This window comes from Oreochromis aureus, linkage group 14, assembly GCF_013358895.1.
Source record: "Oreochromis aureus strain Israel breed Guangdong linkage group 14, ZZ_aureus, whole genome shotgun sequence".
NCBI lineage: Eukaryota > Metazoa > Chordata > Actinopteri > Cichliformes > Cichlidae > Oreochromis > Oreochromis aureus.
The window spans coordinates 16138708-16161947 of NC_052955.1; the positions used below are offsets into that span (position 1 = coordinate 16138708).

The following is a 23240-nucleotide window of genomic DNA, read 5'->3' on the forward strand; positions in this document are numbered from 1 at the left end:
CAAACTGATGACTGATAAACCTGAAAATAATCAAAAACAGCCACATGTGTTCATGGTGCTATAAATGCTCATCAAAGCATTATTTCAGCTAAGTCCATTTTCAAATAATCATGACAGTCCATGAGGATACAAGCCCGTGATAAAGTCAGTGCTGCATATTCACTGACACTGACAGTGAAATCCTCCATAAACAAATTTTTGTGAAGGAATTTAAAGTTCACGTCTGTTCCCTGTTCACTTTTGCAGTTTTACTCGTTTTGATTCTCCTCAGCAGGAATAACATAGCAATGGACAGATGAATACAGTTGGGCACATAACACAAAAAGGAATATTAGAAACAAGATAAAGTCCAGCAGAGTTCAAAAGCACTCATCTGTCCAAATCAGGAGTACAAAAAATGATTCTGACAGCAGAAGCCAGTCCCAAACAGGCTTTTGCAATATTGAATTTAAGACAAAAGGATCTGAGTAAAAAATTATTGTTGAATTGTTGTGCCTCATTATTCTAAAATCTGTTTTTACTCATGAGGCCAAAATCCTTCTGTCTTTGTTTTGCTGTGGTCTAAAATACTCACTAACAGTAATCAAACAATCACAGTGCAGTTGTGAAAATGAGAATATACTGCTGATCCTAAAGCAGTAAAACACAGATCCATTAGGAATTTATTAAGCAGCCCACTAAGAAACTCCAGCATTTTCTTGCTATCGCAAGCATCCTGCTGTGGCTAAAACGCTTTTCATTATCGCTGAGATGTAATTGCTTGTAGATCAGAGCTGGCTAGTTCAATGCCAAACAAAGGAGGATCCTAAGCATATCAGTGATTACTAAAGAAATGTCACCAGGTTATTAAAAAAAAGTGATACCTGAGCAAAACTGTCAGAGATAAATAAGCTGCAAATGTATTTCCATCAAACACATCACGTGTACAAATCTCTGATTTGTGAGTTTTTAAGAACAAAACTATGCATTAAACTGAAACTAAAAAGCTCCAAATTTATTTAGACAAGTCATTCTAATTTATCTGTGTGTGTGAGAGAGTGAAATACCTGTCAGAGAGGCTGTTTGGAAATTATGTTGCTCTCATGCAGTCAGGTCATGTGATTTCCTCAGTGCTAGAATGTGACTGACACGTCAAAGCTAACTTTAGCTGACTGACCCCGGCCTGGAGTCAAAGGCTCGAGGTAAGCGTGCTTGTACACAAGAAGACTAATGTGTTAACAATGCCAGAGTCTGAATGGCAACAGAGAGCATGTTTCTTCACTCATTATATATCAGCTGCATAAAATTACAATAAAGAACAGAGGATTAAACCATCAACAAAAGGTCATCGCCCTACAGAGCAGACGGTAAAGATGCTAAGAATAGCTAGAAATCTCAACTTATGTTTGGAAATTGTAAAAGACAAAATTATAAGAACTATTGAATCCTGCAGTTATCTGTTAAAGCATATCAAGCCAACATTTGCTTTCTCTTTCAGGGAGTATTTCATCTACCACATCTTGAATCACAAAGGGTAACATACTGAATAAATCTGTGAGCAGATGTTTTAGTTTTAGAATAACAGTCATTTTTTGCAAAAGAATTCATTCATCATTATCTAATAAAAGGGTACAGTACAATCACAAGTACTGAATCTATAATGTATAATGCTGACAAGAAAGAATGGTTATTTCTTTGTTTTTTAAAAAAATGCTGCTGCTGAGGTATCTTTCATCAGACCACTGCACTTAAACTGTTCCAGAAAACCTCATTACAGTAGCAAATGTAGCAAATCACCTTCATGTTATCATCTGCATAGTGTATCAGTATAAACCTGATTAATAAAGTTGCTATACAACAAGAGACTTTTGCAAAACAACAAGAAGATATGGGAAACGATAGGGCTCTCTGACTGAGCCAGATATGTTCTAACCTTCCATGTCATGACCCATAAATGCCAAACGTCACGTCAGCTTCACAGCAGGCAGCTGTTAACAGTCTGACAAATGTTACATTGGTCAGGCATGTCAGGAGAACTGGGTTCGCTTTCATCAGTGTTGTTGAGAATTTGTGAAACTTGAGTAAGACCTTGTCCAGGAGTGAAACACAGAACTGAATTCCATTAAAACAGATTTTTCCAAAACTCAAACTATAACGCACACTGCACCACACACAGTATTTGTTCACAAACACGATATATTTCATTTTCTTACATACATAAACACATTTATCAGCTAATGGAACTGAAACTGGAATTTCACTGTTACCTACTGCTACAAATATAAACATATATCTAGACTTTTCCATAGCTTAAATTAAGCTGGAACGTCATGTCAAGGTAGCTAAAGGATGAGTGGGATTGAACAAAGTGTATGAGGAATGTCAGAGTAACAGACTGAAAATGACTTAAAATAGTAGATATCTTACATCTGACAAAGAAAGTCATTTAAGGACTCCACAAAAGCTAAATGTCACCCATTTCAGATCATTTTCCTTGTACATTTATGCAGCAATTTGTAAACGGTATCCAAATAAATTTAAATGACATGGGGATGGATGGCTCCCAACCCACACTGGTCTGGAAGGGTCAGATGAACAGATGAGAAAAAAAAAGAAAATGTTCTCCTACATTGCTCCTCAAAAAAAAAAAAAAAATCTGGCTATCTGTTCTTATGTCTGCATGGTCTGGATTTTGTAATCCCTCTTTTTCCTAAACTCTAGGTTTATGCTACGATCAATCTTTTCGGCCTCCCTAATATACAAAGCCTGTTTGATGCTAAAGCTTTTCAAAAAGACCTCTCGGTGTGTTTACTGCTCTATAAAGCACACCTGCAGATAGACGTGTAGGCACATAAACATCAGTTAATTTGCATATCACAGACAGACAGATAGACCAGATAATTAGAAAGAGTTTCATTTGTAAACTACATACACAGATGTATCTAGAGTAAACATTTCTTGATACAGAAAAATAGAAAATATGCTGAGTTGTTATGAGGAAAAACATGTCAGGGATGTAGAGAGTGTCAGGCGATATTGTTTTCAAACCACACTATTCCTGTCATTCACCTCCTGCAGAGGAGGGCCCCCAGTTAAAACCAAGCATTGAATGAGAAGAACTAAAACCAATGCTATGTGTTTCCAGAGATTTCTCAGCCACCAGCTACCGCAACATTTCCCCACATTCCCTTTAGCCTACACTGATTATAGGGAAAAGACAGCAATATCATAACTGTCATTAACCATGGTGCTTCTGTGTGTATAAACAGAAACTTTCCATTAGCTGAACATTAAAAAAAAGTCTCAAAAAAACACCTTTAAATCTAACTTAGCCTCTCATTTTAAACACTTAGCTTGGAGAACAATACAGCTGCCCTTGCAGTGCTCCTCATCTGGAATGAATTAAAGCCCAAGAGAAACAGTTTCCTCAGCCAGAAGAAGGATGAAGCAAACTCAACTTTCTGATCAGCAGAATCACAAACAAACAACTCCTGTTGTACTGGCCACATGGCTGTCCACATGCAAGCACAGGCTGTTGTAAACTATGCTCTTCCCATCGTCTCCCCTATTCAGCCCCCTAAGCCTCTTATCACTACCCTTTTCCATGTCTCAGAAGAGGCTTAACTTCTCAGTTCTAATGATGACTTGGATCAAGACATAATTAGCTCAAATATGTGTCTGCCCAAAAGAGGGAAAAAGAAAGCTGTTCTGTTAGCAGATTAAACCCACTTTAACTGGGTTGGACATGAAACTCGACATAATTTAATTAAGTCGTGTTTGTATAAGATTACTTGTGAAAGATGAGAAGAGAGGCTCGCTAACTCCAATCGTTACAGCAGTTGGGAAGTGAATCAAAAGTGTAGGGGTCAACAGAGTGGGAGAACACAGTTATCAGTACAATCTAACCAGTTAGTAAATCAAATGCACACTTACATCTATCGCATAGTGACAGTTGCTCGGCGCTTTATTTACTTCATTTAAGTTAGACATCACAGAGAAGAGAAGAGAAGAGAAGAGAAGAGAAGAGAAGAGAAGAGAAGAGAAGAGGTGTTTGTGTCCATGTGTGAGGGTGTGTTATCCAGATGTACAAGTAAAAACAACACCGATAGACTATGCCAACCTTGCCTGTGACCAATGAATGGGAAGCCCTATATCTACACAAAATAACTAATCCAAAAACACACAATCATCTCTTCGTCCTCTGTGGTTCTAAATGAATCTAAAAGGTTACACAGTGCAGTGACTCATTAGTTAGTTCACAAGTATCTGAAAAGGAATACCAGTCCACTTTCTGTGAGTAGTTTCTGATAAACTGAGCCAGATGCTGAGTGTCACAACCATGAAAGCTTCTCTTATTGCTTATTACTTAGTCATGAGTTACACTTTTAGTTAAAAGATACATCTTAGTGAGAAGATCTTAAGTCATTCATCATTTTATTGGTATGATAATATATTTATTATTTTATTATTATCAGGTCATTAATTCATTTTGTTTGCCCTATAAAAAAAGATGGTATCTGATACCTGGTGGTTTCTGAGCAGTGGCTACAGAGGGATTAAAAACGTAGCAAAAAAGCATCCACTTTATGTTAACAAGAGAACAGATTATAACAGTAAATGTATGACAGTTTGTGTGCATTGTGTATAACTTCAGTGACTTTTGTGATAAAACACACTAGTTAAATGAATGGTATGTTTTGTTTTTTTTTGGGGGGGGGGACTCAGCTCCCCCCTTTGCATGCCAGAATAGTGATTTACTTGTGGAATTTATCATAAGAAACCCCCCAAAAAACACACACAAAACCAATTTATTCAAATGACCCATTTGATAGGAGAGAAGAAAGTGAACCGGCTGCTGCTATAATGTGTAACACATTGTGGCTCAAATGTGTTTTAATCTGACAGAAAGACTTTCACAGAAAAGAGTTTGTGGAGTATGTGTGGACAAGCTTGGGATACTTTAGGTCCAAATTTAATCACAGAAAAGCAGGATTCAATGAAAATATGAAAAAAATATACAATAAATCATATCAGGAAAGTGTCAGATTCTTCAAAAAGACATATGACCTCCTTCTGAGCTTGGTCATATGAGACAAAAATTATTGTCTTGGCAGCAGATGATATTTCCAATATCGTCCCCAGTAACTCAAGATGAGGAAGAATTTTGTTGGCCTTTAACTGTCTATCAGATGTTTCAAACAAAGCAACTCCCTGCATTTTTATTTGTAGTTTGTCTAGAACTGCAATACTGCAGTTTATAAAGGAGGAGGAGAAGGAGGAGACTGGAGCGTGTGCTCTGCTGCAGGCGCTCGCAGAGAAATGACTCTAGTCCCTCTGTGCTTACAGAGTGTGCTCATCTAAGAACTCAAACTGGAGAACTACTGAAACTGAATGTGGACTTTAAACAGTTTGACTGGGAATTTCTATTTCGTGCTTCTGCAGCAATTCCGGTTTCTACAGATGTTTTAGTGCGGTGAGAGAAACTGTATACAGGCTATCTTTTTTGTCATGGTTTAAATTCCTCTGTCTGCAGATATTTTACTTCTGCAGAAATATATTTCTCATTGTTTTTATTTTATTTTGCAAGTGCATGGATACATTTTGACTTGAATGCTTATCCTTCCCTAAGTTTTCTTCTTTGGAAGCAACGAATAGCAAAGACAGAAATAAAACATACAAGAATAGAATGGAATGAATGAAGGAAATGGCTTGGAAATTAAATCAATTTTTTTCTATCTATTTATCTTCATCCTTCTCTCTTCAGGTGGTTTTCATTAATGGTTTCTGACAAAGTTTTGCTCTAATTTCCTGTGCAACTGAAGCCCCCAACTCCGTGCACAATGACTGAGTGTGTGTGCAGCTCTTCATACCTGCAGAGGTGGTTGCTAAAGACTTTGTTGTTCCTGGCTGCTGCGCTGCCTTCAAGTGCTGACTGTCCCAAACCATGCGCCTGCCATGTTACCACTGAAGTGCACTGCACCTTCAGATACCTGACTTCAGTACCTGACCACATCCTGCCAGCTGTTGAAAAAATTTACCTCGGGTAAGAGTTGAAGTACACATACTCTTGGTGAAGAATTACTGAGTGATTTAAACCGCAGACTTAAACAGAATAGCATTACACAAAGTATTTCTACAAGTCAAACAGGTTTAGTCTAATAACTAGACCACATATAATTACTGTCTGGAAAAGAAATAACCTTTCAGAATTGAGATAAAAATGTTTTTTAAAATGTCATTGACTCAAGAAGACACAACTATAGCTTCAATTTGTGATGCTGGTTAGTCAACAAGGAAATATTAGCTCAGGTTAGGAAACAAAGTGGATCTTGCCATTAGCTAACAAGCAATAGCTAGCAAGCATTAGCTAGATAGCATTAGCCATCAAAATTCTTAACCGGAGAACTTTAGCAGTGTTTAGTTTTATGTGCTTTGAGATGCTTAGTTTCTCAAAAAAAGAGCAAAGAAGTGAATCACCACTCTAGTGGTGCCATTGTCATCCAGCTAGTAGCTGTTACCACAGCCACTGAATGAATTCGTCATCAAATTCATCATCACTCATCACAAAATCATCTATTGAATGCCTCGGGCTGTTATTATGTTAATGATTCTGAAATACATGATGCATAAACAGAGCTGCCTTACCTCTATCCTGTCTGTGGTGGCCTGGTGCTACTTCAGCCTGCTTGGAAAGCTATTTGTCAATCAAATGACACACATCACTGGTGCTCCACAAGTGCATTCAATTATTGTACCTAATTAGACCTCATTTCAGAATGTGACCAGGCCAGAACAGAGTATTTACTGCAGACATCCTGAGATGTCTTGGCAGGATTAATACAGGCAGAATTAACAGTTAATTATGTAGTAATAATTTCCTCTACAAGTGTCAGCTCCAAGGGCATGTCATGGTGCCTGCTGACTCATACATAGTGAACTCAAACATTACTGGATACACACTATGAGTTGTTTTCATTAATATGTATCACAATATTAGTAATCAACAACATTTACTGGCATTGTTTTAAACTTGTCTTCACATGCATGTATGTCTGAAGATGGTAAAATGTGGCCCTGACCTAGCATAGCTAGTACTACCATCCATCATGTGTTAGAAGTAGTGTAACACGAGAAAGAGCCAAGGTCCCTTATCCAACAACCCCCAAACACACGCACGTGCAAAAACCATCTATAAACATTTGAAAAGTACTTGAAATTTCATATGTACTGGCTCCTGCTTCAAGAGTTTTCTCTGAGATGCTTTAGTGACGCACACAGCCTCTGTTTGGCAAGTTATGGTCCAAAATCTAAATAATTTATTAATGCCTAAGGCAATTATATAATTAAAATTATTAAATTTATTATTAAATTAAAGTGCCTGAATGAGGAACAGGTAATATAGTCAGCACAACACTAATTTCCAGTATGTCAATATTGAGGGTAATATATACCTATAGTTCACCTAGTGAGGTGTTTTCACTTATTTGTCTGAGTAGACAGGTTCTGGATGAGAATGAATGCTTTTTTTCACTGAGATCTTTCACCAGCATTGCCCACCTTTTAGGTTATATGTGCAGGACCTCAGTTGTATTTCAGTAATATTTTTGCGAAGTATATTTGAAGGCTCATTCAAAATGATGATCAGTAACCAAAACTTTTTCATTTCTATGCCGTTAGGTACAACAGCATAACTATCCTGAGAGAAAATGATCTTTCAGGGCTTGAAAACTTGGAACTGTTGTTGCTGCACAGCAACATGATACACACTACTGAAGACAGAGCCTTCAAAGACCTTAAGTCATTACAGGTAAAATCCTTTGTAAACAAATTACTCGCCAACCTCACTGCAACATCCAAAATATATCTTTGTGTGACAACCCTCATTTTTATTTCATTTTGACTTGTTATTATTTTCTAGAGTAGGTTTTCTTATTTCAGTTTATATTTTAAATTTGAAAATGTGTTGTTTTAGTTATTTTTCAATAAATTAGTTTACATGTTCGTTTTCATTTTTGAATGAAGGGCATATGTCAAACACAAGATTGGAGAAAATCAACAGCGGTACTGCAATAAAAATAAAGAATTTTTTGAAAGCAGTTGTAGACATCCAGAGTTTCAATAGACATGGCTCATCAGTTGTGGTTGCAAGTTACAATAAAGGTTTTACGAAACAAACAGATTGCAAAACCAAGGATATTTCCTCTCTCTAGATTATTTTTATTTGCAGTTAGTTTTCCAAGTTCACAAAATTGAGGGGTTTTTTTTCCAAAAAGTATAGTTTTCATTTTTATTTTATTTCAGTATTTTACTGTATTGTTTTTCTCATCTAACTTTAGTTTTTAGTTTGGGTTTAGTTTACAAAAATAGCCTTACTGCTGACATCATATAGTTTTAATTCAGTATTTCTGTGATGACATACACATATCAGTAAGTAGAGCATGCCTACATAAATATGTTTTTGTTTGTTTTCTGTTTTGTTTTCTTTTGTTTGGATAATATCCAATATCCTTGGAGGGATGAAAAGTTCACAGCTGATTTGCGTCACTATTCTTGTGTCACATTTCCATCCATAATTAATTCAAAATGACAGAAATTTCAAAAAGCATAAAAAGACGACACAAATGAGAGAGGAAAACGATAAGAGTTGTCCAATTACAGCACAGGGTTTTCTTCACCGTGGCAAAATTGATTCAGAAGTATCACCTTTGCTTTTGCAAATCTAATTATAAAGTAATGAAATTAAAAAAGAACTCAGGCACAAGTAACTGTGTTTAATCAATAACAGGCAGTATAATTCAATAAAGAATTTCAGTGTCACAAGTGCAAACTTGTAAAAACAGAGTTGCATCAACTCTTTTGTGGTGCATTTTCACAAAAAGTAAATGCTTCATGTTTCACAAAGAATGCATGATTGTTGAATTATTCACAATAATTTTATGTGTGTGTGTTATGTGAAGGATGGTCCTTGATTCCTTGTACTTTTTCAGACTAAATAAACAGTCTGACAATAATTCATGTTATGTCTATAAAAACAATGTTGTGTATTGACATAATAGCTTTCGGTTATCATTGTTTTGACCACCATCTCCATCTTCCTAATTGTGTTTTCCAAGGTCCTGAAGATGTCATACAATAAATTAAAGATTATCAACAAAGAAACTTTCAAAGGCTTGGATAGTCTGCTGAGACTCCACATAGACCACAACCACATTGAATTTATAAACCCGGAGGCTTTCTTTGGGCTTACCAACTTAGAATTGGTTAATCTGGAGGGTAACTACCTCCAGCAGCTCCACCCGGACACATTTATCACACTGAGACACAGCCAGGTTTTCAAGGTATCATCAGTAAGAACCATCCACCTGTCAGACAACCTTCTGACCACTCTGCCAGCAGACACTTTTTCAGGCTGCAGTCAGTTAGAAAATGTCTTCCTCCATGGCAACCCCTGGAAGTGTGATTGTCGTATGAAGTGGTTCTCACTTTGGGCACAAAGAAATACAGGTAAGGAGTGCGTCTGTGCTTTGGACAATTCTCAAAGTACTTAGAGGCATATAAAATTGAACCGTGGTTAACAGCTAAGAAAGCCACTTACTGAATCTAAACAGTTTCTTTTTCATTAATGCCAGAGAAACTTTCTCTAAACCTCTGTAAACCGACATTTGCTACCAGCTTTAATAAGACCCATCTGGTAAAACTGCTGGCAGTATTTGTGGTTGTACTCAGGTTTTAGCATAGTATGTTTTTCTCTTAAAACCTAATAGTGCATGGGATTGTATCCCAACCAAGACAGGCATATCCAAGAGAAGCATATAAATCTTTGCAGAGACATTACAGGAAGCAGATATCATATAATCTTTTCATCATGAGGGCCACAGAAAACAACGAAGACACAGAAGAACTGAAGTTATACATTTTATTTATGACTTGGCAAGCGCCAGGGTTAACCGAAATGTCGCAATTCTGTATTGTGATTATGACCTTTTGCGGTTCACAAGTTTTATTAGCCAGTTTTGGTTTGGCTGGAACATAACTTGTGAGTGTGATTTTTTTTTTCTTCCACGAATCCAACTAAACATTGCACTGCTTAATAATTCTTTCCAGGTGTGCTGAAATGCCGACGAGACAGGAGATATCCCGGAGGCCTATGTCCTGTTTGTGAAAATCCTTCCCTTTACCACAAAAGGCCTCTATCGCTTCTACCCGACAATGCTTTTACTTGCACCAAACCTTTGATCCAACCCCATCTAAAGCAGAAAAACATCAGCCTGGATGAAGGGAACTTCTTTCCTGTTTCCCCCAAAGACTTTATTGCCCCATTAGGCTCAATACAAATGAACCTGACCGACCGGTTTCACAATGATGCCAGTCTAACCTGCACTGTACAGCGGCCCACTTCTTTTGAGAACCTGACTCAAACCCTGGAGGAAGGAGAAGAAAACAATGTCACCATGCTTACCACTTGCATCACTACGTATTTGGTGTGTAATATTAACCATGAACACATCCAGCAACTGTGGCAGATTCTAGCCACCTACAGTGACTCTCCTATGAGGCTAGAGAGAGGTTTAATGTTGGCCAGAAGCCCAGAAATGGTGTACCGATATACTCAGATGAAAACAAAGGATTTAGATAAAGAAATAAACACAAACATTAAGGCTGAGATTAAAGCCTCTCCTGCATGGTTAATGCAGGGAGAAGTGAGCTTCCAACTTGACCGCACTACTACCACCTTCTCTACTCTGCACATTAAGTACCAGTCTGTGGTAAACCTACGTTTGGAAAGCACACCATCTAAGAGGGACCGCTATTCCTGGGCCATGATCAAACGAGATAATCAAACCAAGACTGAGCACACTGTACTTACAGGTGGGAGTCAGAAATTAATATACTAGGTGTGACTTTTACTTAGGTCTGCACACACCAGTAACTGAACTATTAACGTATGTATGAAAATATACTGATCATTGCACTGATAAAATAGAAAGCATTTTAATAAATGAATTCAGAATTTCAAAGACTAAAAAGTCTTTTCTTTTTAGCATGAAAATGGTTATTATATTATCAAATGTTTTCCTCCTGACGTAGGTGGTGTGGTACAGTTGAGCTGCCATATCCAGGGTGATCCAAAGCCTCTCTTGGAGTGGATTTTACCAGATGGAAGCAAGGTCAGAGCTCCTTATTCCAGTGAGGACAGGAGAATAATAATTACTGCTGAAGGGAAGCTCACTCTTCGAGGTGCAGATACCTCTGATACAGGCCTCTACTGGTGCATTGCCACAAACTACCTGGATGCAGATATCCTCATCTTTCGAGTGACAGTTCTGTCCATTGATGTGGAAGAGGCTGAGGTCAATGGTGTTCAACTCTCTAGGCCACTGGGTGAAAAGCTTGTTTTTGACTGTAGCTCCTCGGGGAGTCCTGAGGCCTCAGTGTCTTGGATTCTGCCTGACCATTCAGTGCTTGACAAGCCTCATGGGAACAGAAACATTTTTAAGAATGGAACATTGCTGATTCAGGGTATCACAGCAAGGGATCGAGGATTTTATAGGTGTTTAGTTGCTAATCATCTTGGAGTTGACCTACTTGTGTCTCAGGTGACAGTAACAGACAAAAGGCCCGTGACAGCAACAGCTTTCAACAGTGAGGGATCAGGGATGGTGACGGAGGTTGCGATGGATTCTAGCTTGACACAAAACACAGTCAAACTTAGTGACTCCCAGCATGCTGACAGAACTATCCAGGAGTCCAGGACCATCACTTCAGATCGGGCTTACCCCAGACACAGATCACGTGGCCGAGTAGGTTTTGGTGGTAGACTGGGACAGAGAAGGAGGGGGTCAGTCCGCAACAGCCACATCTGGAGCAGTAGGGTCTTTGATAAAGCTTCCAGGAAAGTAGACCCGCAGAAGTTTGCAGAATTTATGAAAAAGGCTCAGGATGGCTCAAAAATAAAGAGTGGTAGAGAAAATGAGAAAGCAAGATATGAAGACATGCACATTGGTTATTCTGGTAACGATGAAATCGGCTCTGGTGAAGCTCAAAATGAAGACCGTCTCATTGTTCTCCCAACAATAGTCCAACCAACAACAGGTTATCCACAAAGAATATTTGCTCAAGACAGACAGACTGAAACAGTAACAGCTGCACAAATAGGTGAGGGACATATTTTAGTAACAAAGGAAAATGCTATGGAAAATAGATTCAGCAATCACATTAATTCAACTAAAATAATGGAAAATAGAGACATGGCAATGACAGAGCCATATATGCAGTCTACATTCACTAGAGATTCAAGGTTAGTTGAGACAAACAACTTTTACACCCTTGAAAGAACCAGCATGCCACCTTTGAACCCACAACCAGTCACTCTCCAACCTACTGTGACAGACACTTCACAAGAAACCCAACTACAGTTATCAGGAGAAGCACCTGCAGAACTAGAGACCTCGACAGAGGGTGCTTTTTCTTCAACTACAGACCCTAATGTTACTCCAATGAGAGATGAACCAGGCCCAGTGGAACTAGTCCTTCACACAGACCCTGGAAGCCAGACCACATTTACAGCAATCACATCTACAGACAGACAGCAAGACAAGATCATTTTCCATACAACCCAGACAATTAAATCCCCGCGCCTGCCTGCAGGATCTACTATCATCTCCCGGCAGCACATCCATATAATCCCACGCCAGAATAACAGAGGAAAGGTTGGCAGGAGGACCTTCCAAGGCCGCAGAAGGATCATTAAACCAAACAGGATCCATGACATGCAGTCCTTTATTAATAAACTTAAACAGTCCACCATGAGTAAAGAAGGGAATGCCTCTATGCCATATCAAATTCAGTTGACCACAGGTAAGAAACCATGTTCTTAAAACCCTGTTGTTTTGTACTTCTGTGTTGCATAAATAATTAGTCATGAAACAATACATATTTTTACATGGTTCGTTTTTTCTTCTCAGCCTGTAACTGTGATAATAAAGCAGCAACCACTGATTTGGCAGTGGTCACACCAACACCATCTTCTAGTCCATGTTTACACAAAACAGAGAGACCTGCTTATGCGCAAAAAACTCTTGCTTCTACCACAAGTCATTACATGACTTCAGATGCCACATTCAACAATGCAGAGTCTAGATCAGAGACTTCCAATGAGTACATAACGTTTGCAGTTGCCCCTGAACTGGATCCTACAACTAAAGTCCCGACCACGACCACTACTACATCTACTTCTAAGATCATTCGGGGAAAAATTCCATGGAACAAGTTGTTTGGAAACAAAGGAAGGGAAAGGATGCTCAGTAGGCTTAAGAAGCCATTAACTGCGAAAAAACCCTCAACTATGACTGAAACAAGAGGCACCCTAGCCACAACCACTGGTCCTACGCCCATTACCTCTGCAAACTTACTAGTTAAACTTGATAGTTTGTCACCATCCAGACACACACAGAGTAGTTCATTAGATGATGACTATGGAGATGCATCCTCTGCTGATTTCCAGTTCACAACACTGGGTCCCAGCTTGGACTTTATACCTGTTACTAGTTATTCTGGTTCCTCACAGTTTTATACCACTGCCGAAACACCACCAGAATTACAGACTCTACTCTCTCCACCCACTGTCAAACCCACCCAACAGGAAAATCTTGATGTAAAATCATCTGGGTCTGGAAGACTGCCTGACAATTTGCTTATAATCAGACAGAGGCCTGGTGGGACAAGAGGTAGGCTAGGGCGGAGAAGGAGGCCCTATAGGAGAAGAAGACCCCTAAGGAAACCTGGAATTCCTAAAGTCCAACAAACTTCAACAACTGAGGCAACAACTACTGAGGCAACAACCATAGAATACACAGTGGAGGCAACCACACTTTTTCAACAAAGTGTTTCAGAATATAATCCCATTTACACGCAAAAAGATGCCAGAACCACAGTATCGAGTACCACTGAAAAAAGATCTGAGGAGAGTGACCTATATGAGGACTTTGACTGGACATCTAGCGGTTCATCCAGCTATCCTACCACCAAGACACCTTTGTTTTCCTCAGACACTTATGATCCTACTACTACACTGATACCACATACAACTAAAGGGCTTTACACAACAGCTCAGACAAGAATCCACAGCAACATGGAGAGAATTAGACCTACCGGTACTCGAAAAAGCAGTGGTACTAAAGGCAGTGTAGATAACTCTGATACACTGACCCTTCTAACAGCTCAGCAAGGCTACATGATCAGTACCCCCGTTCCTTACATTACAGACAAGGATTCTGCCACCTCTACTATTTATAATCAAGTCTCGGGATATGATGCTACCAGTGCCAGTAATGCTGGTTTTGAACCCACTACAAAGGTCATGTCAAGTAAACCCAAGATAGTGGGTGGAAATGCAGCTAGCTTTACTGTGCTGTCTAACTCTGATGCTTTCCTGCCATGCGTGGCTGTTGGAAACCCACAGCCAGTTATAACATGGAAACGGTTCTCCTCCAGCACAGGTACAAAAATTATTTCATTCATTCTTATCATTAACAGAGCCAAAATGTGATACATATTAAGATATGGGAGTGACAGTATTTTTGGCATCATGTAGAAACAAAATTTGTTGTCAGGTGCAAGTAAAAGCCATTTATAGAAAACACTGCAATAATAAAGTAACACTTTTTGTCAGTTGTTTTAAGTGATTTGTGTAGAATGTTTTGGTGTTTGTAAGGTAAATATTTCATTGTCTCTGTATTTTTTTGTCCCACAGGAAGAACCATTACCATTAAAGAGAGGATGGGCAAGTATGAGGTGTTGAACAACGGCACGCTGTCAATCCCAAATGCCAATATTAAAGACCGAGGCCAATACTTCTGTCTAGCTGAGAACGACCATGGATCAGATAAACTTATTATCACTCTCTCAGTGGTAGCCTATCCCTCGCGCATTTTAGAGCCAAAAATGCGCGAGATAAAATCTTATGCAGGAAACACAGTTGAACTGAAATGTAAAGCAGAGGGCCGGCCCATGCCTGTGATATCTTGGATCTTGGCCAACCGTACCCAAGTCATGGGTCAAAACACTGAGAAAGGAAGAGCATCAGTGTCTGCTGTGGGGACTCTGGTTATTAAAGATGTGTCTGTTTATGACAGAGGTCATTATAAATGCATTGCCAGTAATCCTGCTGGAGCTGATACTGCTACAGTCCGACTGCAGGTGGTGGCAGCTCCACCAGGTATCATGGAGGAGAAGCGGCAGCAGCTACAAGCTATTCTTGGCCACAGTTTACAGCTACCCTGCACTGGTCATGGCACACCTCAGCCTAGTGTTCACTGGGTTCTCCATGATGGGTCAATGATACAATCTAACAGGCCTGTAAGTGATACACGGATATCCATGTATGAGAATGGGACGCTTCACATTAAGGATGTGACTCCAGCAGAAAGTGGAAAATATGAATGTATTGCTACCAGCTCTACTGGCTCAGAGCGAAGGGTCGTGACTCTGACAGTAATACTACAAGAATCTGCTCCTCAGATATTGGAAATATCCAAGCGCTTGACTGAGTTGTCATATGGGGATCAGTTAAGACTAAACTGTTCAGCAACTGGAAACCCTAAACCTAGGATAATCTGGAAACTACCTTCTAAAGCTGTGGTGGACTACTGGTACAGGTAAAAATACACTGATTGGTAGAATAGGTATTTATTGTATTATCTCTTATAAATTAAAGTTACAAAATTCTAATAATTCAATGTGCATGATTTGCATAAATATTGTTTAGAAAAACTGTAGTGGTTTAGTGAACATTTTATGGAAGAAAGTGGATAAAAATCACCAAAACAGACTTATTTTTGCCCTTAGCCTCTCATGAAACAGCTAAACTGTTGAAAACAATTCAGTGGCATACTGTCATGCCTACCAAAGTAAGCACTGATTGTGAATAGAGTACATGCATTTATATTTTTTATAGGTTTTGTTGCCTGCACTGATTCATTGAATGTCTCTCATAAGTACACGTAAAACACGTAATTCTCTCTAAATGTAAAGAAATGAGATGCAGATATTGACTATACTTATTCAGAGCATAACTCAGCACAGTCAAATGAAGACTGAAGTGAAAATATTTTCAGTACAATGGTTCTCTTTCTATGCTTCTTTTAGAATTGAAAAAAACACAAAAGTCATCATACCGAAGGGAATTGGAGTGTATTTCATTTATATTTTTCCTAATCGTTAGCTTGTTCAGTGTGATAATAATGCAAGCATGTTTTACCTTAATTTTACGTCTTTGAAAAAATTACTGCAAGTTTTAAACCACATTATTTCTTATAACCCCAATACCCGTTTATAAAAACACTTTGTGTGTCGGTACATTGTCTTTTGCAATGTCTAACACCAGAGAGAACAGAAAGACTGAGGCAATGCAAAGCAGCTACTGATTTAATCTTCCCAGTGGCATTCAGTACACATTTGTTTGGTGTAAGCAGATAAGACACTTTTCCACTGTTACCGTTTTGTTTTTAGCTGTTTGAAAAAATATATGAAACCATACAAGTTTTGCTCTTAATAAGCATAGCCAAGGAATTCTGCAAATTATCTTAATGCCAGGTTTGTAACTGTACAATGAAAACAGTAAATGTTCCTTCTGTGATGAGAATCTCTAATTTACTTTTATTTGTTACTCCAGGGTGGGCAGCAGGATAAAGGTCCTCGATAATGGTACTCTTACTGTTAACACTGTGAGTGATAAAGATGCCGGAGATTATCTCTGTGTGGCCCGAAACAAGATTGGTGATGCTCTACAACTCATGAAAGTCAGTGTATCAATGAAGCCAGCCAAGATAGAGGCTAAGGTATACAGCAAGAAGCAGGTACCCTATGGAAAGGACTTAAAAGTAGACTGTAAAGCCTCAGGGGCACCAAAGCCAGATATCTCCTGGGGTCTACCAGATGGTACAGTGGTCAACAGTGCTTTGCAGTCTGATGCCAGCAGTAGAGGAGGACGAGAACGTCGCTACACTCTGTTTGACAATGGAACTCTTTATCTAAACCAGGTATTAAATTGGATCAAACACAAACTGCACAAACATATATACATATATATCATGTTTATATATTGTGTTTTCATATCATGTTTCTCCAGGTTGGAATGTCAGAGGAAGGGGATTATACCTGCTTTGCTGAGAACCAGGTTGGCAAAGATGAGATGCATGTACATATCACTGTGGTTACAGCGTCCCCTAGGATGCGTCCAGCCAGCCAGACCTATGCCAGAGTGAAGCCCGGAGGAAGCACCCGCTTTGACTGTGAGGCACTTGGAGAGCCTAAACCTAAGATATTGTGGATACTTCCCAATAATGATGTAATAGCAGCATCACATGAACGCTACTTAATGCATGTCAATGGTTCTCTGGATATTAGGGATGTGAAGGTAATTGATGCAGGGGAGTATGTTTGCATGGCTCGCAACCCTGGTGGAGAAACCAGAAAGGTTTACAAGCTTGAGATAGGTGGGAATCCACCTGTGATCAATGGCTACCATCAGAACAGAACAGTCATTAAAGAAATAGTGTCTACATATTCCAGGAAACTTATAGACTGTACGGCTGAGGGGACTCCCAGACCCACTATCACTTGGATTATGCCTGATAACATCTTTCTAACAGCACCCTACTTTGGGAGTAGGATTAAAGTCCACCAGAATGGGACACTTGAGATACGTAATGTCCGCCCTTCTGATACAGCAGAGTTTATTTGCTTGGCTAGAAATGATGGAGGAGAGGCAGTAATGGTGGTGCAGTTGACGGTTACAAGTATGCTCCGAAGGCCAATCTTCAATAATCCCTTTAATGAACGTATTGTGTCTGGGAATGGGAAAACCACAGTTCTGAATTGTTCTGCTGATGGGCAGCCAATGCCAGAGATCACATGGACTTTGCCTAATGGAACACGGTTTACTGGTGGAACCAATCATGGTTCTCGCCACCAAATAAACAATGATGGGACTTTGGTCATCCACAGTACTCACAAAGAAGATGCTGGGAAATACCGCTGTGGTGCCAAGAATCTCATGGGCTACATAGAGAAGCTAATAATTTTGGAGATTGGACAGAAGCCTTATATCCTGACAAGACCCAGGGGTATCATACGCAGCATATCAGGGGAGTCCCTCTTCCTTCACTGCCTATCTGATGGGAGTCCCAGACCAAGAATCTACTGGACCGTTCCTGGTGGACACACTCTTACTCGGCCTCAAGTCCTCGGACGCTACCAGATGCTAGAAAATGGTACTCTTATAATTCAGGACACTACACTCCACGACCGCGGAAACTACATATGCAGAGCTCGAAACGATGCTGGTGAGGCTGTACTTAGTGTCCCTGTTATTGTCATTGCCTACCCTCCACGGATCACAATGGGGCCACCCTCCAATGTGAGGGCAGTGACTGGGAGACCTATTCAGCTCAACTGTGCTGCTACTGGGATCCCCAAGCCAGAGATCACCTGGGAGCTTCCAGATCATTCAGTTCTATCAGCAGCAGAAAAGGGGCGTCCTATGGGTAGTGAACTGCTCCACCCTCAGGGTACACTAATCATCCAGAGGCCCACAACCTCTGACTCTGGAACATACAAATGCCTTGCCAAAAACCACTTAGGTACAGATTCAAAGGTCGCATATGTACTTGTGCAGTGACTGAAAACAATAGCTGAAGGTTGACAGCATATGCTAATGTAAATATTAACAGACACATATTGTCTGCTAACTACAGTACCTATCATCTTGTGGATTAGTGAAGATCAAGGCATGTGTAATACAGAAGCTGATTATGTAAGTAATTAACAAAGCACAAAACAGGGAATTAAAAAAAAGAAACTCCTGCTTGCTTGTAACATTGGAAGCTGGGGTCTGGAAAATCAAAGTTGGTACTCATTTAGGGTAGTCCTAACGAGAGCAAAAGAGCCAAATCATAGAGCCAAACCTAAAGTGATTTCTCTGACCTGCTGTTGGACATAGTACCCAAACAGGAAAATAGAAATTAGAAGCGGGGGGTTTGTGACTTCACAGTATATTTAAAAAAAACAGAATATGTAGTAAAATGTATTTTAAAAGTAATTCAGTGAGTTTTTTAAGTAGGAAAAAGGGTTTATTCAAATATATATATATATATATATATGATACTTGTCTTACACTGGACACGGTATACTGTTTTGTGTGTGTGTGTGTGTGTGTGTGTGTGTGTGTGTGTGTGTGTGTGTGTGTGTGTGTGTGTGTGTGTGAGTGTGTGTGTGTTAGTGTGTGTTAATAAAGGTTTATATAGATTCCTATATGTGTATTTGGAACACAATGGAATATAATACATATTACCAATCTGTTGTGTTGTACATGACAATTTACAGTAATGTTATACATTATGCCAATAATAAAGTCCATGTATGTCTATTTGTAGTATCTACTTTATCAAAGTATGGGGGAAAAACATGAACTTAAGAAGTAAAACATGACTCATGTCTTTTTATGCTACTATTTTCTCAGTTGGGGATAAAAGAAATACAAAAGGTATTAAATTATAGCTCACCAAAAGTCACAAACAGAAGCATATTCAGCTCTGGAATTTTAAGTGCAGGCCAGCTGTGAAAATAGTCCTTCACTCTGTTTGTCAGTGGGCAGGATCCACAGGGGAGCCATTGATTTTTGCTGTGATGCACTCTGATTTTACTGTGCTCCTGCAAATTAAACTGGAAGATGATGAGTAATGTTAAGACAGAGGAGGTGAACTTAACATGAGGTTGTACTGCTGCTTGAGACTGCTATCTGAAAATATACATTACATGCTATCCACGTTATGCAAAGCTTATTATGTTTGCTCTCTAACCACACTTACTTGGCAAATGTCAGCTGATTCACACCCTGTCCTTTTTCTAAAGAAACAGATACAGAGCATTTTACTTAAAGTCTTGTCTTATGCCTTAGGAACAAATGAAAATAATTTCTCAGTGAATTACTCCACTTTTGAATTGCCCATTATGATGCATGCTTTACAATAGGAAAATCTTAATCTATATAAGACCTCATAAAGAATGCTGTATCTTCTAGCAAGTATGCTTCACCATTTGTGTAAAAGTAAGAAGAAAATGAAGACATAAAAGTTAATTATGAATCAGTCTGAAATGTTTTGAAATGCTGTATGCAGCTACTGGCCATACCATACCATACCATACCATACCAGCATGGTTGATAATGTTAAACACCACTTTGAACATTGGAATGTACAGTACCTGCCAATAAATGAATTTTTTAGATTTCAGGGAAATAAAAAAGGAAAAAATAAAATTCCAAAGTTTAAAGCCAGTCTGCGTAAGTGTGATATAACCCGGGCAGATATGGAGGAAAACGGAATTGTCCTCCATAAACTCTGGAATGTGAGGTACTTGCTGTGTGATTTGAGAGAAAAGTGCTTTCATATGTGAGTTTGGTGACAAACAGATACAAATCACAGTAGTTATGAAGGACCACCTATTCTTTACGTATGGTACCTCAATGTAAAAGACAGTTCATCATTCACACCGGGTGCCCTCTTGAGATGTGGACGGTGAAAAGTTTATTTGTTCAGTTCTGGTTTTGCAGTTCATGTTCAGGGAATGATGGAGTTTATGTTCCACTGACTTGGATATTTATGAGGATTTGGAACATGTGATTTTCTCATTTTCTCCTTTTCCCTTTGGATATTTAAAGGAAGAGGGTGGAAGTCTAACACGTACCATTTAAAATAAGGTTTTATGAGAAGCTACTGAAAGGAGGACTGGGGTTTTTTGTGCTGAGTGAAATTCACCTTCACCAGGTCAAAGTCACTTTTAGACCCAATTGCTGGCCATAGCTTTTGAAACTAGACTTTTCAAGCATGAAGCGCTACACTGTTGTGTTGCGAGAAGATAAGCAGAGCCTGTTTTTACTCTCAGTGGGGTAGGTGGACTTATGACCACTGCTTGGCCACCTTGAAGACTGTGGAAAAACAGAACATACTCAGAATCAAATGACTTGTTAGAAATGTTGTGGCAATTAGTAACAGTCTATTTATAATACAGACATTAATATTCACAGTTAGATTTAAAAGACTCATGGACTTGCTAACTAACATTTAATATACTCACTAATATACTCACTGGTGAACAACAGCATTTTACTTTTTTGTACATCCAGTGAATCTCCTTTTGAGATTTTAAGCATTCATTTACTTTTCAAGAACCACCAGTGTATATGAGTATTCTATCACAGCATCTGTGTGGTAGTTAATCTGTATTTTCATCTAAATATTTAATCAAATCACAGTTTGGCGTTTTCTCTCATCTCACATTACTTTCACATGACATGATATTGGTTTGATAAGAGATCTAATAGACGGTGTTTCCAACCATCATCAAAATGTGTTTTAAAAGAATGATGTTTCATTCTTCCAATACAGTTGCAGAGACTTGAAAAAGTGTTCTGTTGCACTAAAGCTGTTCTTGCAACATGTGGCAATCCAGAAGCTTAATAAGTCGTTACACATCTCTCTGTATTGGAAATACCTGCAATAAGAACTGACATTTAAAAGCAAGGAAAGGAGCAAGTGAAAAAAAAGTGTGAAGGAAAAGGGACGTTTACAGAGTTGGTAGATGAGGGAAACCAGAGAAGGGTGAGACATAGTTTTGGTCTGTGGTATGAATTCCATACTTAAACTAGAATGCTAGCAGCATGAACATGGAAACTGAGATGTCTGGAGAGCACTGCTGGGTGCTGACCAACAGCAGTTTCAGACAGTACTCTTCTGTTAGCTCAGAGTCTGCTTCACTTCTTTGAAGCTGCAAAGTTGGCTACAAGTAAAGTCCCCAGAAAAAATGTAGTCACGCTCCTGCTGATATTTTGCTGCCTATGGATGGAAAACCTTTTCAAAACAAAAATGTAAAAAAATGGCTCATTCTGTTACACACACAGCCTTTTTAGCCTTGTGGGAATACACACACACACTTGCTCATACAGTCGAATGGCGTTTCTGTCAGTATCTGAGCTACGACTAGAATTTCACACCAGCAAAGTAGAATCCACACATCTACACCACACCATCCATCTTTGCACCTTTCTTCAAGGTACAATCTGTCATTCTGGGATGGTGGTTCCCTGAGTTATTGCTTTTCAGTGTTGTGTTTAATCATCTTTCAGTTTGAGTTAATATTTAATATGTAATTAAAGAAAAAGAAGGTAAGCACCTGTAATTCAGAAGAAAAGCTCATATAAAATTCATCTCTACTTTTGAAAGCTCTAAAAGTTTTCTTTTTCTTTTTAAAGTCACTACCTAGAAGCAAAGTATTTGCGCCAGGGAAAGTACATAAATCAGCTTCAACCATAAACTGGCTGAAGGTTTCAGAAAGCGAAATGTTGAATGCAAGAGGGTCCTAACAAATTTAGAAGTGTCTGGTGTGGTACAGTTTTTATATATAAGAATTTGTATACAGATTTTAATGAGACCATATCCCACAGTCTTTATCCTGAGGGCGGTGGAAGTTCTTCACTCTGGGTTCTTACATCTGATTGCGGATGCAGATGTGATACTTTGGTCCCCAGAGTATAATCAGATGGACCAGTGCAGCCTTCTTCTGTTTACCTAAACATTTTTCTTTCAGTTACACAAACACCCAACTAAAAACATCAAAGTACTTCTAAATTATTAGGTCCCCAAGGGGACATGCTTTCAAACAAGCTCTTTCACCCAATTAGACAGCATCAGCAGTGTGGCACTGCCTGGTGGGTGGGTCAGCTACATAACTCTTACAATGCATAAGGGTATTAGCATATTTTTAATCAACGTGCTGTCATTATGCTACACAGAGCTCATTTGAGCCAAAACTAATTTAATATTTTAAATTCCTTATGTATTAAGTCATATTATTTTCTTATGCTGTTCAATCATTCCTTGAATTTTAAGCCTACTGAATGTTGCTGTTTGACTGGCTTCCCATATTCTTTTTGAACCCTAATTATTTCCAGTAGAAGAAGACCAAGACAAAGCTGGAGGACTGCTGTAAAAGAGTCATATGTTTGCAAATTACATTCCTTTACTTAGACACATCTCACATCACATGACAGCATTTCTTCGGTGCCTCTGGAGCTAAAGCTTAATTTACCACTCTCCAATAAAGCCAGTGTGTAATTTAGATGCAATCTGGAGGAGCTGGAACACAGCTGAGGAAACATTACACAGCTATAAATTAAAAAAAAGAACAGCACCAGCAGAAGCTCA

General features: G+C 39.0%; 2 protein-coding genes across 2 annotated transcripts in view; one reads left to right on the plus strand and one right to left on the minus strand.

The window, feature by feature from the left end:
• Positions 1-5987, minus strand: part of aadac (arylacetamide deacetylase) — a 24253-nt gene extending 18266 nt beyond the window's left edge. The window contains exon 1 of the mRNA XM_039622894.1: positions 5850-5987. The gene's annotated coding sequence lies outside the window, so the exon portion shown is untranslated. The remainder of the gene's footprint in view (positions 1-5849) is intronic.
• igsf10 (immunoglobulin superfamily, member 10) lies at positions 5306-19405 on the plus strand. Its single transcript, XM_039622893.1, has 10 exons — positions 5306-5452; positions 5744-6022; positions 7657-7786; positions 9093-9483; positions 10084-10848; positions 11068-12837; positions 12945-14477; positions 14732-15635; positions 16652-17018; positions 17108-19405. The coding sequence occupies exons 2-10, from the start codon at positions 5820-5822 to the stop codon at positions 18656-18658; spliced, it is 7614 nt and encodes a 2537-aa protein (XP_039478827.1). The 5' UTR covers positions 5306-5452; positions 5744-5819; the 3' UTR covers positions 18659-19405.
• Positions 19406-23240: the final 3835 nt, after the last annotated feature.